Source organism: Mustela putorius, unplaced genomic scaffold (assembly GCF_011764305.1).
Source record: "Mustela putorius furo isolate JIRA1106 unplaced genomic scaffold, ASM1176430v1.1 tig00000083_pilon_pilon_pilon, whole genome shotgun sequence".
NCBI classification, from domain to species: Eukaryota; Metazoa; Chordata; class Mammalia; order Carnivora; family Mustelidae; genus Mustela; species Mustela putorius.
This window is the reverse complement of record NW_025421273.1, coordinates 17,335,444-17,359,760: the sequence shown is the minus strand read 5'-3', so window position 1 is coordinate 17,359,760 and position 24,317 is coordinate 17,335,444. Positions and strand designations below refer to the sequence as shown.

The 24,317-nt window shown below is 42.9% G+C and overlaps 1 protein-coding gene across 1 annotated transcript in view; it reads left to right on the top strand.

Annotated features, from left to right (window-relative positions):
- CLNK (cytokine dependent hematopoietic cell linker) overlaps positions 1-24,317 on the top strand; it is a 165,574-nt gene that overhangs the window by 104,336 nt on the left and 36,921 nt on the right. Inside the window, exons 7-11 of the mRNA XM_013044762.2 lie at positions 1,104-1,210; positions 6,795-6,840; positions 18,740-18,765; positions 18,968-18,987; positions 19,994-20,104. Coding sequence (XP_012900216.1) covers positions 1,104-1,210; positions 6,795-6,840; positions 18,740-18,765; positions 18,968-18,987; positions 19,994-20,104 — 310 coding nt within the window. The remainder of the gene's footprint in view (positions 1-1,103; positions 1,211-6,794; positions 6,841-18,739; positions 18,766-18,967; positions 18,988-19,993; positions 20,105-24,317) is intronic.

The following is a 24,317-nucleotide window of genomic DNA, read 5'->3' as shown; positions in this document are numbered from 1 at the left end:
TAAACAACTCCAGGCTAAAATCCTGCCTCTGTGGTTTACTCATTGTGTGGCCTTGAGCAAGCCTAAAAAATTCATTTTCTTTACCTAAAAATGGTGTTCATAATAACAGAACTTACCCTCCAAGAGCTCTTTCAAGTTCTCAACAGGGGACTTGGCACAGAGCCAGAACTCTGTAAATACCAGTTGTCATTATCATGATGTTCTTCCTGAGTCCAAGGAGCAACCGGGGAGCATGGCAGAGGGTGGATAGGCAGGGCTGTGGGCAGCATGGGAACTTTAAGACAGAGTTTGCGTAATGGAGAGTAGCATGAAATGGAAGACTTTTCAACTTGGCTGACTTGTTTTATAGGCAACCAGCATGCATGTAGCCCCAGGACATGGCAGCAAAGCCAAGCTTATTAAGAGTAAGGAAGACATAATTTCACATCCACCCTGTCTCGTCCCAACTGGGACATACTCAAGTTCTCTGAACTGTAGATAGAGCACAGGGCTGTAAGCGAAAAGAGGAGGAAGCCCTTGTGATTTCTGAGGGCCTGACCCACAGAGACGAGTCTACAGAAGTTGTTTCAGAAAGAATCACCTTGCAAATAACGATGAAACTCCTTAGCTCATTCACTCAACAAGCAATTACCGAGTACCAGCCGTGTGCAGTTACTGCGTTAGGACTGATCAAGTGACACAAAGATAAACAAAGCAGGATCTCCATTCTCAGGAAGGTCACAATCTAGGGGCAGATGCAGAAAGATCAACAGATAATTAGGATAGACTATGCTAGGTGTGTAATATAGAAAGAAGAACCACAGTGTTGATGTTGGGGTCTTGGTGGGTGGGATCTAGAAAGATTTGCAAAGGGCGTGATAGGACAGGGCTTGAAGGGTGGGCAGGAGTTCCCAGAGACTGAGAAGAGTAAAGGATTTTCAAAGAGTAAAGGATTCTCAAAGACTCTGGAATTCACACATACGGACTGAGAGGAATACAGGTCCTACTCCTTGGGCTTCAATCTCTTAATCTGTCCAGTGAGTTTGTAGATATGCACATATTTTGTTAATTGTAATGTGCTGAGTCTACATACGGTAAGACTTCAAATTTTTCTCTTTCCACAGATACACGCTATTTCAAGGGTATGATGGACACACCCAATCCCTTAGACACCAAGACCTCTGTTCCCGCCGAGCGCCATCCCTGGTGCACACAGATGGGGCTGGAGAAAGTGAGTAAAGTTTTGGCCATGTGACCCAAACATGGGCAGGGCAATTCCTAGCAGCCGGGAGCTTCCCCATCTCTCATTCCCAAGGCATCTTGCTGGTGATGAGCACACTGAGTTCAGCAAGGTGTAGGGGAACTGATTTCTATGACTACTGAAGTCATGGTCCCAGGGAAGGAGCACCAAGAAGGGAAGAGGACTAGCATTTGGGAAGGTTTTCTGTGAGGCCTTGGGGTGGGCACTCCTCACAGGCACTTCACCTGAGGCTTGCCTCCTTTTCCAGAAGCAAATTTGACTCAGATCTTATTGATAATAACATGTCATTTTGCCCAGACTATAGGCCCAATGCTGACATCTGATAACAGGGTGCTAAGAAGTAAGTCAAGCAACCTCTCTTAGTCCTTTGTAACCTCATCTGTGAAATGGGCCTAAAAATCTCTACCATGCTTTACTTTGAAAGGCTGTTTGGACCCTACATATAAGAAACTTATGAATATATCCTATAAATAGAAATGCCATATATAGATATACATTAAAAATTTCATTTTTAATAGCACTTTTGCTAATGATTCATTTTCTTAATGCAGAAATACAAATGAATCACCCCTGGAGTTTCAGGGTATACCAGGCATGATGCCCTGTGACATTTTGTGTCCACATTCTCTGTGCAGACCTATTTCATGCAAGAGAGTTCCAGTGTTATAGACACCTGCTTTTTTTTTTTTTCCTTTTCCTATTAAGTTCTGCTTATAAAATGATTTCCCATGTGATAAACAAGCATTAATGGCATAATCTTTATAGATATATCATACCTCATCATGGCATTTTTTAATAATTTACTTAACCATTGAGTAAAAACATTTTAAAAGCTTTGGTACATGCTGTAAAATTTCTTTCCTAAAAAATTGCTTCAATTTACCCTCCCAGAAGCCTTGTACGAGAATGTACACTTCACAGGACTCTCACCAAAACTGGCTAGTGCTTTATTAATCACATTTTTAAAGGGATTTCACTGTCCTTTTTCTTAAATTTGCATCACATTTATTAGAGAGCATGAACATGTTTTTAAATATTTATAGCGCATTTTTCCTTGTGCATTCTTGGTTCACATTTCTATCTGTTTAACTTGAGGGCTTCTGTTAATATTGATAATCAAAGGAAATAACAAATATTACCAGGTAATGTCATTTACCCAGAACACATTCAGGAGAGTTTGGGAGAACAGGATGAGGGATGAAATATTGAACACTTCCGCTTTACACAGGCAGCAACCTAAACTTTAATCATTCATTCAACAAATTCATTCAAGAAATATGTGTTGAGTGCCTGCCAGGGATCAGACACAATGATGAGCTCCCACATGCACTGGTGAATAACCAAGGCCTTGTGCTCATGAAATTTACATTCTGGTGGGAGGAGACTGGAAATAAATAAATAAACAAGCAAATAAATAAATAATAGACAATATGCTAAGTTATAAATACTTTTTAAAAATCATTAAAGCAGGGTAAGGGTAGTCAAGGTAGGTCTCCCTGAGTAGAGATGGGAATGAATGAATAAATGGAAGAATGAATGACATTTAATCCTTAAAATACCCTTGCAAGATGAGCATTATAACCCCATTTTAACAGCTCCAACTTTTTTTTAATATTTTACTTATTTATTTGACAGATCGAGAGAGATAGGGGGAAACACAAGCAGGGGGAGCAGTAGGCAGTGGGAGAGGGAGAAGCAGGCTCCCTGCTGAGCAAGGAACCAGATCTTGGGGCTCCATCTCAGGATCTTGGAATCATGACCTGAGCAGAAGATGCTTAACTGACTGAACCATCCAGGCGCCCCAACAGCTCCAACTTTTATGAGCTCTTTGAGCCAGTTACTTACCCTCTCTGAACCTGTATTATCTTAGCTATAAAATCTCATCGTTGTTATGATTATACATACAGAGCATAGTGCTTAGCAGAAAGCAATCGGTCAACAGCAAACCTCTTCTTGAGAACAGGGACCATTTTCGCCCAGCACTTATGTAAGAGGATCTCAGGAGATAACTGGTTAAATGGAGGAAAATGAAAGAACAAAGAAACTCTCAGTCATTTGAACTGAACCTTGAAATATGAGCAGCTGTTTCATAGGAAAAGAAACCCAGGCTCTACTGACTTCTGTCCACATGGAACCCTTTTTCAGCCTGGTCTTCAAAGTTCTCAGGTGAACATTTGCTGCTGTCAGCAATATCTGCACTAGGGCAGCCCCACAGGGGTTGTTGGACAAGGAGGAGGACGCTTCAGGGCACTCATCACAGGAGCATAAAGCATATTCAGGGAACAGTAAGAAATGCAGAGCGACTGGACCAGTGGCTGAAGATACAAGTTCTGGTCTGGTTATTAAAGAATAGAGAATATTCACCTAAAAACTTGAGCTTCCCTTTCCCCCAGAATTCAGTGATTTATTCCCCTTTATATGTAAGTAGGCCTTTGTTAGAAGAATTTTTTTTTAAAGATTTTATTTATTTGACAGAGAGAGATCACAAGTAGGCAGAGAGGCAGGCAGAGAGAGAGAGAGGAGGAAGCAGGCTCCCTGCTGAGCAGAGAGCCCGACGCGGGACTTGATCCCAGGACCCTGAGATCATGACCTGAGCCAAAGGCAGCGGCTTAACCCACTGAGCCACCCAGGCGCCCCTAGAAGAATTTTTTTAAAGATAATTCTTGTTGGAGTTTTTAAAACAACTATGCCAGAATGTAAGCCTCCATTCTTATTACTTTATACTTTCTTCATAATATCCTTCTAGCTTTCTGTTACAATACAGATTTCTTCCTTTAGCTAGATCACTTTGCAAGTGGAACTATAACCTCAGCATATCAAGTCAAGTGAAATCATGTGAGAAAAAGAATATGGGAGAGTCAGCACAATGTTGGCCGGGGGCAGGGTGGCGAAGTTGAATTATTAATTAAGTAAGGACTTGAGCTCAATTCAGATAAGGAGGGAGTTTTATTCTTATGATCAATACTTGAATAATCACATTTTTATGAGAAGCAAATTCTATTTTTCATTATAGCCTCATTCTCAAGAGTTAATTCTTACTACTTCTATATCCACTGTAACCTCTGTTGAGAGTAAACCATCGATGACAGGGATCTTCAATAATCCTGACGAGAGGCCAGTTCCTACCTAGACTCCTTAGGTTGGCTACAACTGACTTCGACCACTGAGCATCTGCCAATCTTTTCATTTATTGAGCATTTGCTATGTACCAAGCACTGTGCTCAAAAATGGGGATGAAAAATGAGCCAGTACCCAGAGTCTAATGGAAGTGTAATGTGAAGTGCTAAGATAGAGGTGAGCATGGTTCACAGAAGCTGCATCACTTAGCCCAGCTAGAGGCTTTTGAGAAGACTTCTGGAAGAAACAGTGCAAAGCAGTCTTCGACGCATCATTGTATGGTCATCAGTGGCCCTCATTAGGGACCATTTTGCCCCTAGGGGATAGCTGGCAATGTCCAAAGATAGGCTGGTTGTCAGGACCAGCTGGGGAGTGCTACTGACATCTACTGGTGAAGAACAGGGACATTGCTAAGAGTACTATAATGCTCAGGGCAGCCTCCACAGCAAGGAATTGTCCAGCCCCAACTTTCAATGGTGCTGAGGTTGAGAAATCTGTGTTAAAATGTGCTATAAGGTGTTGTGAGCTCAGACCTCTGTGTCTCTGAGCTCTGAGTCCTTTAGAATCCAAGCTCTTATTCCTTTTTTTCCCTCATATTCCAACATTGATGCAGGCTTATAGTGGGCACGGATAAGTAGTTATCAGACAGAAAATGGAAGGAGCCCCCTTGGGAAGGGCAGAAAATATTCTCAGCCCTGGAATCCTATACTAACACTATCAGAGGGCACTTACTCCTTGGGAAGGTGTAGGGCAAAGAAGTTCTTTTACACAAAAGGACCAAATGGATCCAAATGTCCAAAGGCACCAAATTAATTTGGCTACCAAAGGGGAAAAGTGTGGAAATGCTGAGGAACCCCCATCCCTAAGATCCTAAGCACACAAGGTCCACCTGAGATAGAAACAAGAGAGAAATTCTACTGCTTCTATAATCAGGGTTGTGGTGAGAGGTGAACATAAGCCTTGAGAGACCCCATCTGTAAGGCAGGCTCACAGGGAAAGCTGAAAGTTGGAGGTACAACAGAACACTGAAAAACCCATCCAGCACCCCAACCTCCACAGAGTACACTTAAGGAACTGGAAGTCATGAAGGAGGCCATAGTGACAACAACATCCAAAGGACGTTCAACTCTTATTAGATTAATGGACCAGAAAAGGCCCACACACCTTCCAGGCAAGTACAGTGTCCCCATACTCCACAGAGGAAAAGAACGAGACATTGAACATCATAGGGTAATAAGTAACAGGCTATTCAATTATCCTTCTCCCTCCTGCCATCCATCTTGTCTACCTCAACTTGATGCCAATGGAGAGTAATGTACTTTCAGCGTTCTCTAGAAATAGAGGAGATAGATGACAGAGAGATACAGAGATACAAAGAGACACAGAGACAGAGACATAAAAGTGATTATGTGGGCCCCATTCCTTGATCTACCCTCTGAAAGCTGGAGCTCCAGGAAAGCCAGTGGTGTAAGTTCTAGTCTGAGTCCAAAAGGCCTGAGAACCAAGAGAATCAATGATGTAAATTTCAGTAGAGGGCAGGAGACCAATATTGCAGCTCAACACTCAAGTACAGAGACAAAATTCTTCTTTCCTTTGCCTTTCTTATTCTATTCATCCCCCAAAGATTAATTGATGCCCACCCACACTGGGGAGGGCCATCTGCCTTACTCAGTCTACCGACTCAAATGCCAATCTCATCTGGAAACACCTTCACAGACACACCCAGAAATGTTTAATCAATTATCTGGGAATTCTGTGGCCCTGTCAACTTGACACATAAAATTAACCAACCTAGACCCCACTGCTGACCTAGGCTTAGAGACTTTCAAAAACACTGGGTATCATTATGATATCTTCATTTTCTTCTCCACCCTCTTGCCTAGCAATTGTAGAGCCCCTAATAGTTGACCAGTGCCTTTAATAATATTAATAACGATAGCTAATAACTCTTAAGCTTTGTTGGTGCCATTCCCTGTTTTAGGCACCTTGCATGGTATGTCTCATGTAATCACCCCATCCTCATGATGTATCAGTACTTTTGTTACCATAATTTCACAAATGAGGAAATTGAGGCTCAGAAGATTAAGCAGTGGTGTTGTCGCCACCCCCAGCCCAAAGGAATGAGGGGACAGTTACAGAAAACCAGAAGCACACCACTTTGAGAGGAGGGACACCACCGCATTCTCAAACACAAGCATTTTTATGCCAAATACCATCCAAGGCCACTACAGTGGTCGTTGGCACGGTGGTTCACACATTTAGGTTTTTTTACATTTGTTAACTGACTGCCAACTATATACATATGGTGATTCTCTAAGAATGATGCATCGAGGGACTTATGTCCTGACCCTGGGGAGTAACCCTACAGAGTGGCAACACATTTGATGGTATCATAGTAACAACTGAAGAGATAATGGTGCCACGTTGTCTTCCACAGGTGGGCAAACCCGTTTCCAAGGATTCCAGAAGCCAACATGTTAAAGGTAAAGTCAAATCACAAAGTTTGAAACATAAGGATATGTCTTTGCTTCCAAGAAATCTGTTGGTGGTCACAGGTTATCTTTGTTGGTGGTCACAGGTTATCTTAATCAAGATGATTTATTGGACTGTCCTTCATGAAATAACTACTTTTGGAAAGGCTCTTACAAATCTTATGCCTTTTTACCACCTTACCTTATTGATGAAGAAATTGATAGTGAAAATTCATATTCCATGGCTATGCAATTTCAGAAAGGAATTGCTTTGAAACATATGGGTTGCATTAAATATATAACTAAGTTATTTCTCCAAGCATATCCCCAGTAAAATCACAAGATAGAAATCTAATTTTAAAACGTTGATTAATTCATATGAAAACAGATTTTGAAAGCTTTAGGCAAAGCAACTCAATTTGGAGATGAAGATACAGGTAGGAAGCTGAAAGGAAATAATCAATTTCAGTAGTGCTGGAAGCACACATGGAGGACAGCCAAAGAAATTTAATTGGATCATACACATTATAGCTCCTCTCATCATCTCCCCCATGCTCCATCTTCTCTCACAATGTCCAAATGGAAAAGATGGCAATGATTTACACTTCCCAGTACTTGAAACATATCAAATTTATCCTTTATGGGTTCAATGCTATCTTCTACAACCTATTATTAACATCGTATTTTCTTTCATGGGAAGGTGTAACAGCTAGGATCCTAATAGGAGACAGATGGCAAACACAAATTAGGATGACTTAAGGAAACTTATTTACAAAGGAACAATTTACTGAGCTGTGTGGGGTATATGGCTGATGTGGGAACTGGGGCTAACAGCAGTGGCACTGTCGCCACCCCCAGCCCAAAGGAATGAGGGGACAGTTACAGAAAACCAGATGCACACCACCTTGATAGGAGGGACACCACCAGCCCCACTGAGCCTCATGGAGGGGAAGCCAAAGGAACACATGCCCACCAACTTTCCTCTCTAACCTGCCTCTGAATTCCTACAAGGACTTTGCAATGACCCAACCAGAAACCAGACGGCAGGGCGGTCAATATGTGGTCCATGATGGTTGGTCCTCAGGGGTGGAGAGTGGAGTGGAGCAGAGGCAGATGGAGATGGTAGAGGATGCAGGAGAATCCAGGGGCACAGAGGAGATCCTCACAACAGGAAGCATGGTGGAAGGAGCAACCAGAGTAGCCAAAACATAGGCGCTTCCCCTTTCCTGGCTGTGTGACCTTAAGCGAGTCACCTAACCTTTCTGGGTCTTACTTTCCTCCTCTTTGAAGTGTGAAATGGGCAGGGTTTTTATGATTACTCAATTCAGGAGCATTCACCGAGGCAGGAAATTATAGCTATTCTCAGACCTTCCTCCTCCCCAATCTGTCTTCCTCCCATACCACCCTTAAACCTCCCTCAAAATAGGAGCTTCCAAATCGGTGCCTCTTTAGTCCTTAAAATGTCAGTACCTTCAATGTATACAGTACTTGATTCAGAGCTCTTCCCCATGAACTCATGTATTTTATGAGAACTCACATAACTCAACGTGAATTATGTAGACAAAGTATTTTCAGACCTCTTGACAGAGAAAGGGACCTAAAACACAGAGCGATCCCAGATGAGAGCATAATCATTTGATACACGAATGTTCCACATCATCCTAGAAACTTCACAGACACGTGTTGAGAAATGAGTCCTGGAGAGAGAGAAGACAAAATGGACCTCACAATTCCTTCCTTTTTTATAGTTCACCATAGACATCCAACTTCACTTCTTTGATTGAAGAAGCTTCTTTGGCCATTATTCTACATTATCTACAAGTCTGTTGGTCTATTAAGATGTTTCTAATCCCCATTCCAATATGTATGTTGGAGAAGCACTTCCCTCCACACCTCCAAGCTGTCCTCAGGCACAAGCTGTGTGTCTACAACTCAACCCAATCCTGATACTATCCACTCAGAGGTAGCATCAGATTACACAAGCTGAGGGCTCAGTCCACAAGCCTGTCCCCACTTCAGATGCCAGTCACAAGTCCAGATTGTCACTTGTGTTTCTGACAGAGAGGTGATGGATTGGAGGTCCCAGTGACACCCCTTTCTTAGGTTCCACTAATTTTCTAGAGAGGTCACAGAACTCAAAGCAACCTATTACTCATTAGATTACAGTTTATTATGAAAGGATGTAAGTCAGGAAGAGCCAAACAGAAGAAATGCACAGGATAAGGTATGTGGGAAAGGGTGTGGCACTCCCATACTTCCTTTATCTCCAACCCAAAAGCTCTATGAACCCCAACCTTTCCAGTTTTTATGGTGACTTCATTACTTTGGCATAATTGGTTAAATCACTGAGCATTGGCAAATGAATTCAGTCTCAAGCTTCTCTTCCCTCCCTGGGATAAGTGTGGGAGGTAGAGAAAGTTCCAATTCTCTAGTCATATGGTGGGCTCTCCCCATCCTCCCAAAACCATTCTCAGATGCAGTCCAAAAGTCACCTCTTTAACATAAGAAGACACCCTTATGGTTTTCATCACTTAGGAAAATCCAAGTGATTTATGAGCTCTGTGCCAGCATCCTAGAGATGAGGATCAAATATATATTTCTTATTATAAATCACAGTATCACAACTATCCATGCATATATTTATCTATGCTTTACCTGAACTCACAAAGCTCCTGGGGTGGTTAACAAAAACTTACATAGTAAAATGGAAGAAAATAAAAATAAAATCCTAGAGTGAAGCTAGGTAGACTATAACATGAAGACAAAGATAAAATTCAGGACCCTCAGGTACACATCCCTACACTCTATTAAATTTAAACTACTGGCTCGCCTCCTCAGCTTTCTGGTAGCCTAAGCAAACAGGAGGTCATGCTTCTTAATGTGATATTAATTGCCCGTAGTGGAAAAGCAAACTAATTTCTAAGAAAGCATAACAAGGACATTTCTTTCAGAGTTATGTCAATGCTGTCAATCTTGCAGTGAAGGTAGGCTGGTGTACAGGGACCATGGCTGCAAGTACATGACTGTTTTTGAAAAGGAGCCCCCCACTAGACTGCATACAGGATATCAGTGAAAGCAGAGTTCCCAGAACTGAGGCTTGTAGGGAGTAAGGGGAGGTTGCCTGAGAAACTTCTGCAGTAAGAGTTACTCTCTTTACCTCCTCTCTTCCCACATTTCCCTAATTGATGGTTCTCCATCACCCCTCAGAGCGCTAAGGAACCGCAGAGAGAAGGAAGCTCAAAGGAGTGAAATTAATATGAATACCCCCATTTTTAGGACCAGGCATCTTGCTGGAGAATGCTTGAATGATTTATGTGTTTATTACAAAATTCTGTATTTTTGATGGAAACACATTCTCAGATAATTTATTCATTCTCACAAAATGTCATGGAAAAAAACATATCGGGTAGTTCAGCAATGACAGAATTTTATGGTGATGTTTTTCATCAAGTTGAGCAGTTATAGATTTATGTTAATGTACACTTCATGTCATTTTTCTTGCGATCGTATTCTGACATTATCTGGAAACTGTCAGATTTCAAGATCTTATCTTCCCTGAAACTTGGCTTTTTTTTTAATTCTAAGAATGGGTGAAAGTTTATTTGGGGGCAAAGTATTTATATAAATAGTAGTACAGCTTGTTTGTGATGAGCCATTAGCACTCACCACAAATCCAAAAAAACTGTCCTGTTTTCAGAGAAGGATAGCTGTAATGTTCAAATATAGGGCAGCTTAGCTGCTTAATGCTGAGAATAAAGGACGTTAAGACGAATTTCTCTTGGCCTCAGATGTGAACCAAGCACAGACTGTGAACCAATTTTCTCTGAGGTGACAAGCATACCATATGCAAGAATGAATTTATAACGAAATACAATATACTATCCAAGAAAAGAAAGAGAATTATGCACAGGTGACTGAACATGTACATCCAGAAACATGAGCTTGGTTGAAAAGAAGCAAAATAGAATTCCACATAATACCATCAAAAGACCTTTCTTCTCGTTTGCTTTTAGAGGAATTTGGATGCCAACAAAATTAGAATCAGAGATGAGTTTGAGTTAATCTGGTTTAACTCCCTCAAGGAAATCTAGCAAGAGAAGTGGCTAGCTCAAGGTCACAGAGACCAGAGCCTAGACCAGAACCCAGGGTTTTGTCAACGATGGCAATGTTTCTAGAGTTTTGCTGTATTTGCTAGTACCTAAAATCCATTCCGCAAACTCCCCCTCCTGTTCCCTGTTATCCCACGCATCCAAAAGCTACAAGGTTTCGCGCTGGACATGAATTGATGGACGATACTGCCCCCTAGTGCCAGATTATGGCAACAGAAAACGTCGCAAAAATTATAGACTCCAGCGTTCTTTGAATTATATCTTAAACAAAAATAACAAGCCTTGGGTCACAGAGGTTATCAGAAATAAATTTAAGATTATTATCCTATAATTTTAGATTTAAATTTATTTCAGACACAACAAAATCTCAGATATAGCTTAAAAGCAACAGAAGCAGGGATGCCTGAGTGGCTCAGTTGGTTAAGCAGCTTACTTTGGCTCAGGTCGTGATCCCAGGATCCTGGGATCGAGTGCCGCATTGTGCTCCTTGCTCAGTGGGGAGCCTGCTTCTCCCTCTGCCTCTGCCTGTTTGTGTTCTCTGTCTCTGACAAATAAATAAATCTTAAAAAAAAAAATCTTTCAAAAGCAACAGAGGCATTGATACAAGATTCAGTTCAAAGTTGATGTCATAAATTTATTATAACTGGTATTAATTTTATAAAAATCCCTCAGTAACAGGACTACAGGAAAGCATTTGCCTCTCCATCACAGACACAGGAAAGAATAAGGCTCAGAGAAAAGGAAGGGCATCTGATAACTGCTCGTTTTAACACATACAGTTTTCTGAAAGAGAAATGTAAAGTAGCCACAAATAAAGGAATTAAAAACAAGGGAGTTAGCACACTGTGTGATAACTGCTAGGGTAACAGGGCACTTTGTTTAAAATTACTTGTTCCAGGAATTGAATAACATAAGACCTTAGACCATGAAGAGCCCGCACTCTGGTCCAGGCAACTCTAAGTATTCTGGGAACTCAACAGAGTGCATACTTAATTCTGCCTGGGGGAAGAACTGTGTCTCTCAGGAAGGTTTCACAGAGCAAGGGGCATTGGTCTGAGGTGGGAGACAATGACCTCCCGGGAAGTTAAACATGGTTTCTGATGCTTAGAAGTAGCTAGAATATGGTTGCATGAATGTGAGACCTGGGGACACGGAGCCCGGGGTTCACATCCCAGCACTACTGCTTTCCAAATAAGAAAACTCCAAGGATCTTAACCTCTCCACATTAGTCTCCACATCTCTAAAGTGGGGGAGATACCAGCTACATCATACAATATAAGTCTTTTTAAAGGTAAGGACAAGTGAAAACCTATAGCACCATCACTGACTCACGGTGGACCCTCCACAGAAGCCTGCTGAACTGACCAGATTCACAGGGTTCTGGGCTCCCTCTGACCCTTGCCTTTCTCCCTGACTCTCTTTCTAAGACTCTAAGAGAGTCTTCCTGAGGCTCTAAGCTAAAACCATTCATGCTCTATCCAGTCTGGTGTTCAGGGTACAAAATAAATCTTGTAGATGAATATGAAAAACGAGTTAGCCTCCTCAATCACAAGGATCAACAATTATTCAACATTGTTTTCCCTATAGCAAACACATAGCATTGTGCTACTTATAGCACAACACAGAGCATGTGCTACACATTGCTTATTTATTTAATTAATATTTATTCAATTAAGTCTAAAATTTAGCCCATTTTAATAGTGTATTCAATAAGCATTGCCAGATGTCACCAGACCACCTAGTGATGAACCCGGGACCCCCTAGTGGGGGTCATGCACCTGCACTAGGTGAGGGCCGTGGAGGAGCAAGTCAAGAGGCCCGCATTGCTTGCTTCTGGTCCCATTTCTTTCTCTGCCTCTAAATCTAGGCAAATGATATTCCCTCACTGGGCCTTAATATCTGCAGAAAGACAGCAGAACACAACGGTCTCTAGCATTTTGTGAATCTCTGGGTATTGTTCAGACACACAAACCCAACCACCCCACTGGCCATGTCAGCCCTGAAGTCTTAATCCTTCACGTGCCCTGCCTGCCCTCTCACCCTCATTCCCTGAAACACCAGGTCAAGGAAGAAGAGCTTCCCCAGGCTTGTTTGAGGTAGGAGCTTCTGCACTACATCCATCACTAAACCCAACACACAGCTGTCAATTACATGGTCAAGTGTGTGTTGATGTACACGCTCCTGCCACTGTACTGTCTCACCTGACTTGAGCAGTTGCTTAAGAGGGTGTGTCCCTCTCAAATTCATGGCTTTGCCTAACTTCCTCTCTCCCTGCCCCACCCAAAGAATGGTGTCAGCAATTTATTGTTGGAATTAATTTCTGAATGCTTCAACAGACTTGGAGACATTCCTCAAACAGGCCTTGTCAAATCTACATTACCCACGTGGATCATAAGTTGCTTCATTAGGCTCTTCCATAATTAATCATCAGGACATGCAGTCTTAAAGGTCCCTGTCCATATATCCTAAAACCATTAGACATGATAAATACTATAACTCAGCCCAGATTTTATCCATTTTTGTCCAAAGTTTTATTTCTCTAATTACGGAACATTACACTGATGGTCTATTTCCGAAGTAATGATCTTCATGATCATATTTCATAGATAAAGGGTATGGCATATATTGAACACAAATCGAATGGCAGCTAAGTGAAAAACAAGTATTATTTTATTTAATTCTAACCACATCCAAGGAACTATGCCTCATAATCTGCATTCTACAGACACAGAAACCAAAGCCCAGAGTGTTTCCCTAATTTTCCCACGGTCACTCAGTAAGTGACAGAGGAGGGATTAGAATCCCATGTGAATGATTTCAAAGACCCCATTTGTTGCCATTCTGTTGTTCATTGTCCCTTCTATCAAGAAACACATTCTTGGATCCCACATATCCCGCTGAACCCCTGAGAGGACAAACAATCTGTGTTAAGTCACTCAGCTCACTAGTGGTAGCCACCAGCACCAAATCACAAGCCGTGGTAAATGTCTGGAAACAGATCTCTGGGGGAAAAAAGTATGAGAACAGACACTATCCTACTTCCAGACGTACTGCAAAGGTCCGGTAATCAGGACAGTGCAATATTGGTGAAGCAGCAGACAAATGCATCAGTAGAGCAGAATGGAGAGCCCAGATATAGACCCACATATAGTCATCTTATATCTGATAAGGCAGCAGAGGCAATCCAATGGAACAAAGATTGTCTTTCCAACAAATATTGCTGGAACAACAGGACATCCTCTTAAAAGAAAGAAAGAAAGAGAAAGAAAGAAACCTAAACACAGACCTTACACCCTTTACAAAAACTTACTCAAAATGATCAGAGACCTAAATTAAAAATCAAAACTATAAAGCTCCTAGAAGATAACACAGGAGAAAACCTTGATGATCTTGGGTGTGGTGATGTCTTTCCAAACCAACACCAAAGGCACAATCCATGAAAGAAATCATTGATGTGTTGCACTTCCTGAAAATTACAAAGTTCTGCTCTGGGAAAGACAATGTGAGCAGAATAAGAAGACAAGTCACGTTACCTGTAGAGAATATCTGCCAAAGACACATCTGATAAAGGACTGTTGTCCAAAATAGGCAGAGCGCACGTAAAACCCAACAATTAAAAAACCAACAGTCCAATTAAAAAGTGGGCCAAAGACCTCAATAGACACATCACCAAAGTAGATATACAGATGGCAAATACGCGTATGGAAAGATGTTCCACATCACACATCATCAGGGGAGTACAGGTTAAAACAATAATGAGATGCCACTACACACCTTGAAGAATGGCCAAAATCCAGAACAGTGACAACACCAAATGCTGGCAAAGATGTGGAGCAACAGGAACTCTCATGCACTGCCGGTGGGAACGCAAAACAGCACAGCCACTTGGAAGACAGTTTGGCAGTCTCAGATACAACGAAAGTGTGCGTGAAATAATTTATTTTTTGATAATGGCTGTGTTTAACAACCGCATTGCAAAATTCCTAAAGCTCAACAGCAAGCTTCGTACGCTGGACCAGCTGCTCCAACTTACAGCCACAAGTGGGTCTTGTGATACTTTCTTCTCCGGGATGCTTTGCTTTAACATCCCAGGAAGGTTGACAATTTCTTCGTGATTTCTCCCTAATAAGTCGTGGAGGTAACAGTCCAACCCTAACCATCAGATTCTACAGCCATGCTGTGCTCCCCTCACCACAGGACCTCTGAAGCAGCAATAAATTTTGCAGCGGAAGTGAAATCAATCTTGGTGCAGAACGAAGAGCAAATGAGGACACTGTGTGGGCAGATGGTGCTAATTACACAGATGGCCACCAGATGGCGAGCATGCCAGCCTCCTCCTCGTGAAACCCACTTGATTGAATTTCAAGAAGGGAAGGACCCGGGGCACCTGGGTGGCTCGGCAGGTTAAAGCCTCTGCCTTCAGCTCAGGTCATGATCTCAGGGTCCTGGGATCAAGCCCCGCATCGAGCTCTCTGCTCAGTGGGGAGCCTGCTTCCTCCTCTCTCTCTGCCTGCCTCTCTGCCTACTTATGATCTCTCTCTGTGTGTCAAATAAATAAATAAAATCTTTAAAATAAATAAATAAATAAATAAATAAAAGAAGGGAAGGACCCCAGAGAACAAACGTTTGGGTCTTCTTATGTGACAGAGAGGGAACTTCTCCTAGCATTTGAGAATATTTGTGTGTACTTCACAAGGAGAGTAGATTGTCATTCCCCTTCTAGTTTTCCATCAGAAAATAATGCTAATAACCGGGTGTGCATTACAAGCCATGTACTTGAAGGGTAGTCATCCATGTATTCCACCCACAAATTCCAGTGAAGTGTGAGTAACCATTTCTCACTCTTCCAGATGAGAAAACAGCCGTTCCGTCAACCCGTTTGCTTATTTCATAAATATTTATTGAGCACCTGCTATGATCCTGCCCATAGTAAGTAGCAGAATCAAGATTCAAACTCCGGAAATGTTGCTCTGTATCTCATCTTCTTCCATTATCCCAAACATTAGTACTTTGTTAAACAATCGCCCCCCCAAAACAAAGCTGATTGGATTTTACAAATTAGCACAGCATGACATGCTACTTTGCCTATTTGATCCGGTTTTCTCGCTTGTAGGATTCTTAAAATTCACTCTTACTCACTAGTTTGTAGGATTTCAGTTACCTGAACAACAAACAAGTGAAGCTCGACAGCAAAAATGACTACTAATAGACATATTTGATATAGCTGAAATCTCCGCTACTGTTGACAATGATGCCAGATACAAAATTTTTTAAGTAGAGGGGGAGGTAACAGATGCCAGAGAAAATGTCATTTTATAATGAAGACACAGAATGTGTAAACAGTGTATCCAAAAGATACACCATGTTTAAGACAAAGCTCTTATCACAGCCTACAAGATGGCAGGCGATCTGGGCACTCCCCTACCTCTGCAACCACTACTCAAGCAGTACCTCCCTCTTGTTCATCTCACCTCAGGGCCTTTGCACTTGCTCTTCCCTCTGTCAGGAAACTCCTGTCCACACAGTCATATGATGGGCTCCCTCATGTTCCCTGGGACTCCGTTCTCATCACCTAAACAGAGAGGCTTTCTGGGATCTGCCTAAAAAATAGTGCCCCTGTTCCCCATCTCTCTTGTGTGACAGATGAAGAACTCTTCATGCGCCTGCTCTCCCTATGGCCTGGCTTTCTCCCTCACTCTGTCTCACTATTCTTTGGAGCACTTGTCATCACCTGTCCTTGTCATCATACACTTTTATTTGTTTTCTATGTCCTGCCACTGAAATGTAAGTTACCTGGGAACAGCAACTTTTGTTTGGGTATTATATTGCCCAGCACCCGCACCAATAAATATATTACAAATGAATCCATGTGTGACATACACTACATGCTCAATAATAAATCCATGAATAAAAGGAGGATAGATGTCTTTTCCTGAGTTCAGTCACGGAAGCAATGGGATAGATATCTCTGAAACGATAAATGAAATGTTCCTACTGAATCCCAGATACTCAGTCTCTTTATTGAATTTCTTTCCAGTAGATTGAATTGATCCCCCATAGATACAGTGGTAGCTAAGAAGAGAGGCCTCTTAGAAAGCCGACATCTAGCTTCACAGGGAAAGTCACCAGTGTAAGCAGTGACACAGTCCGTCGGGGAGCTGTGAGGGTGAGCCCAACGCACAACAAAGTGAGCTGAAGTTAATCTTAGGTCTTCTGACGTGGTGCCTTAGGAAGGCATCATGTGGTCTAAGCTTTTTGGAAATACCATGGAAATAGCCAAAGATCTCCCATTAACTAGATTGCTGCTGCTGTTGTTGAAAGCCATCCCAGATCCTATTTTGTTTTTACAGTGCCAAGAACGTCTACAATTCCTGTTTGCCATCAGTGTTTGAATGTATGCAGAGAAATCCAGTCTATCTATTTAAAAAGTGTTTTCCAAAAACAAAAGACGGAGAATGATAATTTTGCTCACTCAAATTCAAGTAATTATTTTAGACCCGGAAGAGCCCTTGAAATCATCCAAACAAGTGTTTGTTGTGTTGTGTTGTGTTGTTCTGGGCCGGCTGGAATTTTCCCCAAAAGAAATCTGGAAGCAGATGGAATGAAGCCTTCTGTGACAAGGGACAACGAGACAGACACAAGTCCTCTAGCCCTCCTGCTCCTTACGAGCCCCCAGGGGACCCCAGGGCGCCTGTCAGAGCATGGTTAAAAACCACTGAGTCAGTGTGGTCTCATTGCTCCACACACAAGGAAATGAAGCTCATGGAGGCCAGTAATCAGCCCAGGGTGAACTCACCTCTGACAGGAGCCATATTTTCCCATTGGCTCCTCCCACAGCCATATAAAACACCATTTAAGACACCACATCCACTCTTACGGATCAGTGACCTTTGCTTTCTCAACTTTGCTTTCTTTGCTTTTTCTGACCCCCCAGACTAACTTAAATCTTCCATGTGTCCCTTTAATACCACGGCCTTCTTTCTGAAATTCTCAGAGATTTAATAGTGTTTTCAGTCTGCACTCTTTAGGTACAAGCCCTATGGCAACAAGGACAGTGTCTCACCCTCCTCACTGCGTCCCCAGATCCCAGACCTTGGCCTAAAAACCGAACAAACATCAGCACCTTGAGGGGAAGGCTGTGCTGTCTTTGTATCCAGCTACCTAGTCCCATGCTTAGCTCAGAGTAGAAGCCCATTAACTGTCTTTGAGTTGAATCCAACTGTGGAAATAAAACTACCTGAGATTCAAGAAATGCCTGACTTTCATTCAGGCTTTTCTAGGGTTGGGTGGTCGTAAGCAATTGTCCTACCTAGTTTGTCCTTACTTTGGTCTAAAATAAAAGTTGGATTTGGGAGTCTTAGAAAAGCCTTCCATCTGGAAAATTCTGTGATGCTATTTTCCTTTGCTCAGAAATGTCCAGTGAAGCGTGTTTGGCACAAATGTGAAGCAATGATATAACAGTAGAGATATATAAAGATTTTAATTCTAATCACGAATTAGTAGTCAAGGGCTGCACCTTGAGAGCCGTACAGCATGCACTAAAGTCTTCTTTCTACCATTTTCCAGGTGACTGGAGGGTAACTTCCCCATACCTCAGTTGTCAGTTCCAGAACAAAGGCCAGGATCAAATGAAAGCACTTAACTAGAATCATTAGGTCCTGGGTACCTAATAAGATCTCCACAAAACTTACTTGACATTATCATCAAGATTATTCAAATGGAAATGATTTCCATTCAAACATATGCAAAACTAGCTTGATGACATTTTCCATACACTCACTGCTCTCCCTCTTATGTTTCAGGAGACAGACCCACAAAGGGAAACAAGGTAAGAGAAATCATTAAAATGTGTTTGTCACCCACTCTTTGTTTTAGAGGGATGTGGACAATGTAAAGACTTAGCACTTGAAAAATGCATCCCAGATGTTTGGTTGGATTTGTCATTTCTATTTGTAAACCCCCAAATTGTTAACCATTATTTCTGCTCAGAGAACAATAAATTTAATTTCTGATTCTCTTTCCTTCTGCAGACTCCTTTACCACCTCCTCGGTAAGACACCTAAAATAGAAATTGTACTTTGCTACACACTTAACTGATTAGTTCCAGAATTTGAAAAGCTCCAGAATTTAAAAAAAGAAAAACACAAACCATTGATGTGGAGAAACTAAGATAAGCTGACCAGTGAACAAGGTCGAACAAGCCAGCCACTCGACGTACCTTCACTCATCAGTCCGTAATGTGTGCCCTGCATCCTTCCCATCCTCTCCCATTTCTTCCCTCCATTTAGCACAGAAACCCCCAGACATCGCCAGCCCTATGAATTGCCTTCAGTATTTCTGGCAAGGGATAGGCCTATATTTATATTTAGATTTTTCTATCTAGTATATATAGAAATACTACTGTTATTCTATTATACATATGCATGAAGGCAAGAGTCACAGCCTTGACTTCACAGGCTCCTGGTGAGTCGGTCACTGCTGTCCCACTCGGGGCCCCGAGAGGACCTCTGTCACAGAGTGAAATACCCTTGCTGGTCACCTCTCATGGTTTCTCTCTCTGCCACCCTGAAGGGAAGTGTCTTGAGCATGGACTATGTCTTTGCTCTCTGCATCCCCAGCCTCCACCAGTAGTGCCCGAGAGTCTTTATAAATGACGGAATGTCAAAATAAAAGGGTGTGTGAGACATTCACTGACTCTCAAACATGTTCCTAATTCGGGGGAGGGGGGCACTTAAAGAGCTCGTGTCTTTCTCAGTCTCAGACAGGTGGCATATTGGGAACTCTATGATGCCCTGAAAAAAATGGCATCACCCCTTCTGGAAAAGAGAACGAGACCAAAGAGCATGTTGCAGGAAGGGAGCTCTAAGCTCATTAGGAGAATGACTACCGTACTCTGATCATTGCGGCTACCTAAAAAGGATCAGATTGCTCTGTCAAGCAGCCAGTACCCCAAAATGGACTCCCCACCCAAAGCTGGGTTCACGGAGGGCAGGGTTGGCTGAGCAGACTCCTGCCCAGCAAACCTTCTCAGACTCCCCCTGCAACTCTTCCCACAGGCCACTTGCCACTCTTCCAAAGAAGTACCAGCCCTTGCCCCCACAGCCGGAATGCAGCTGGTCGTCCCTCCCTCAGGGGCTCAGCCTCCCCAATGTCCAGAAAGGACCCAGGTGACAGGTTTGGTGTTGTTGCTGGTGAAATGTCCAGGGAGGCCGGTGGGCTCTGGAGGGTGAGCAGGACTTGGAAAAACAGGCTCCCTCCTGTGTTGGGAGGAGCCAATGATGCCTGGAGGGAAAATACTCTTATAAAACTGCTCTTTGATTCTTTAACCGAAAGTATACCTTCTTGGGGCACCTGGGTGACTCAATTGGTTGGGAATCTGCTTTCAGTTTAGGTCATGATCTCAGGGTCCTGGGATGGAGTCCAGCATCAGGCTCCCTGCTCAGTGGAGAGTCTGCCTCTCCCTCTTCTTCTACCTGCTGCGCCCCCTGCTTGTGCATGCACTTGCGCTCGCTCTCTCTCTCTCGCTCTCTCTCTCGTTCTCTCTCTCTCTTTGTCAAATACATACTCGTTAAAGAAAGAAAGATAACACATCTTCTTTGTAATAAAATGAGTTATTGAAACAAAGGCTCGCTTGAGTCCTGAATTGTTACTGAAGAAGATGTTAAGTGCCAGAAAGGAATCAGGACTTGTTATGTAAAAACTGAAAGGGGATTCAGGCTATGTGCAGACCAGTACTGCCCCTCAGCTTCTCACCACCCACCCCAGCTGTGGGAATATTACTTCACTGGAAAACACGTTTGTCAGAAACGTTATTGCCATTTTGACAAATAATTAAAAAGCCAAGTCTCTGGCATTAAGCTGACAACAGAGTCCTACTTCCAAATGTGTGGAGCATTAGGCAGCCAGCAACAATTGCAAAATGTAACAAAGGAGCATAGGAGCTTTTCTTTGCCCAAGAGAGTTTGGATTTGCAAAATTTCCTCACTTTAGAAGTCAGAACAGAGATGAACATTTCTCTCTCGTTCCTGCATGGAATGAATGATGCTTTCCTACTGCAAGCTTGAATCAGCAAGTTGGAGCACGAGGCATCACTTAGTCAGCATTTTTTGTAGATAACAGAAATTCAAAATATCAGGCACATTTTGAGATTCTGTGGAGAACCCAGTCAGCACTGGTTCTGATGGTGAATGCCAATGAGCCTAAAATACCATTTCTGCCTTATTTTTCTGGCCAATGTCCCCTCCTCTGTTCATCCTTTGCAGCCCCACACAAACACACCTCCCCCCTGGAGGAGTAGCCCTCATTCTCTGCCCGGTGCCATTTCCCTTTGTGTGCTGGTTTCTCCACTGGCCTTGCAGTGTGGGAAGGGACACAAGCCCTCAGGTGTCAATTCCAGCTGCCCCGGTTGAAATTCAGGTGATCTTTCGTATGAGATGGAAGAGAGGGGACAGCAGTTCTCGGCTGGAGGTGACTCTGGCCTCGGGGAAATTGGCAGTATCCAGAGACATATTTTGTTGTGACGGGTCAGGTGGTGGGAATGCTCCTGGCATCTGGTGGGTAGAGGTCAGATATGCCACCAAACACCCTGCAGTGTATGGGCCAGCCCTGTGACAAAGGATAATGAACCTCCAAGGTCCATAGTGCAGAGGTTGAGGACCTGCTTTAGAGCAAATGACTAATCTTCACCCAGCCCACATCTTCCTGGGCTGTAAAGTGAGGATGACAGTAATACCTACCACCTACCCTATGGGCTCATGTGAGAGTAACACAGGACTAATCATGACAACCATTCAACACTGCCCGCCTAGGTCGTCGCTGTGACCTTGAGCCTGTTCCTGTTGGTGCCTTTGCCCATCCCCCACCCCATATAATTATCTGGATACAAGTCTGTTCCACCCAAAAAGTGGGGACTGACTCATTTCAGTGTGCATAGTTTCCAGCCCAGGGTCTGCCTGGCACATAGTACACCTTCAATAAATCTGTATTTCCTTCTGCCATTTCCAGAGGGTCCTAGCCAGATGAGAAGAAACCAAATTTGCTCTATTTTGATTTCTAGTTTCAAAGCACGAGAGACAGGGAGGCAACAACAGCCAACAATAGACCATCAAACCCATGAAGTGATGTCATCAGCATTGGAAACATGAAATGTATCATTTCGGACCCTACTGACCTAATAGTCTAATACATCCAGAACTGGTCAAAACTCAGAGAGCAAAGCGGCAGAACACAGGATGAATAAAACATCAGAGCAGATGAGGTTGTTCGGTATGGAGAAAAAAAGAGGATCTTCTCTTCCTTCAGTGTCTTTATGCCAGAAAGCACAGCTGTTGGGACCCAGCAGAACTGGGTTTGGATCCCAGCTGAGCCACTTCTGGCTACATGATCTCATAAATCTCTCAAACACTTCTGAGTCTCCATGTTGGTGAGAACAGTGTAATCGTCCCCATGTGACAAGAGTGGCAGTGATGTCTCTAGAGTGCCTAGGAGAGTATCACAGCACAGGAAAGAAAAACACCTGAACATCATTTTCCATCTCTACCCGACAGAATTAAGCACCCATGACCCTATTTTCTCTCGAAATACAGACTCTATATCCTACTACAATGTTCCTCATTCTGGCTTTACATTAAAATAATTAGGAAAGCTTTTTTTAAAAAGTCCTATTCCCCAGGATCTGTGTTAATCACTCAGAGAGGGGAGAAGCAGCCATCACTATCTTTTAACACTCCCCTGGGGGCAATCTGATACACAGCCAGGGCTAAGGGCCCAGAGGGAGCCAGGTTCCAGGAATCGGTCAGTAAAGCTTTGATGGTCTTTCAGCCATTCCTACATATGCTCCAGCTTCCAGGGTCTAAAATAATACTCCTTGATCTGAAAATGAGTTCCTCTGCAGTCTGGATCACTTCAACCTATCATGCAGCCAATGCCATGGTGTTGGAGTCTTTACAAGTTTGCATTCTGCATCCTCTTGAGTTTCTGCAGCCAGAGCTAAATCTGTTTAATCACTTTTAGATGTGATGAGAACTGGCTGGGTCTCTTCACCATCAACCCCTCCAGAGTGTCATGACCTCCCATCTCACTGTATCCTTCCAAAAGGTGGTTTTCTAAAGGCTCAGTCCTCTAAAGTATGGTTTTTGAAGGCTCTCTGGCTATTCACAGTAGGTGTCTCATAAAAATCACTTCCTCACCCCTTGGACATGTAGGTCACTAAGATTCACAGAGGTTAGATGACTTGGTCAACGCTATAGGGTTGCTGCAGGACTATGGAGAGGTCAAAAACATGCAGAGCCTGTGTGAGACACTGGGAATATTACCATGAATAAGAAAGAGTTTTGCCATAAAAGGAGAGCTTCCAAATTCATTTGAGTTGGGTGCCATATTGGGAGTCAGATGGCCATTACTAATGACCCACAAGTTGCTTGTCAACAACCACAGGAGGCTGTGGCAAGGTTCACTTTCTCTGAAAACAGAAGGGACACTGGAGAGCTGAACTGCTGTAGCCCACACAGAAGGCTAGTACCCGCTCCACTCCTACCAGCTGCTCCATGGGTGCTGGGAGATGGAAGGCCCTCCATCAAGAGAGGCTGTGATTTACATGTGGTAATCCACCGCAGTCACTGACAGGCAGCCGACAGCTGCAGCCCTTTACAATGGGCTCTCCTCACAGTGAATGTGGGTCTGCCTATTGCTGCAACCGTTTGTCTCTGCCAGCTCGGCCGGTCTCTACTTGAAAGCTAGGTCTTGGCTTCACAAAACGATTGCTGAATCGAAGCACTTCAGTTCATGAAAATGTCACTTAAATCCTTCACTGACGACTGAAAACTAGAGAACTTTGAAGTCTGGGGAATGTTCGTTGGGTGTTCTCAACCATTTTTGTGTACCATTATTATGATTTTTATCATATCCGGGTACTTCATATTTTTGGCTCAGCTCATTTTTTTAAAGTAAGGAAATTTATTTAAAGGGGAAACATCATTAGCATAACTACAACACAGACAGTTTCAGACCCAAACTTTCAGCCTGTGTCACTTTTTCTCTCTTGAAAGGGAAGACAAATAAAATGCAAGAGCAATATTTAGATAAAGTCACCACCACATGGAGACTCTCTCTTTGACATATTTAGAAAGAGATTAAAAAGGGAGTAACTTTCCCACTAACCCTTATAATTTTAATACCCTGGCACATGCACCAAATAAAAATATCCTGAGTAATGACATTTGGGGAGCTCTTGTTATACAGTGGGTCCACTCTGGGGTCTTTCGGTTGCTTGACCTCATGCAGTCCCACAACCACACTGTGCAGAAAACAGTATCACAATCCTCAGTTTTCTGAGTGGGACACAGAAATGCAGAGAGGTCATGAGCCATGACATCTCCCTGC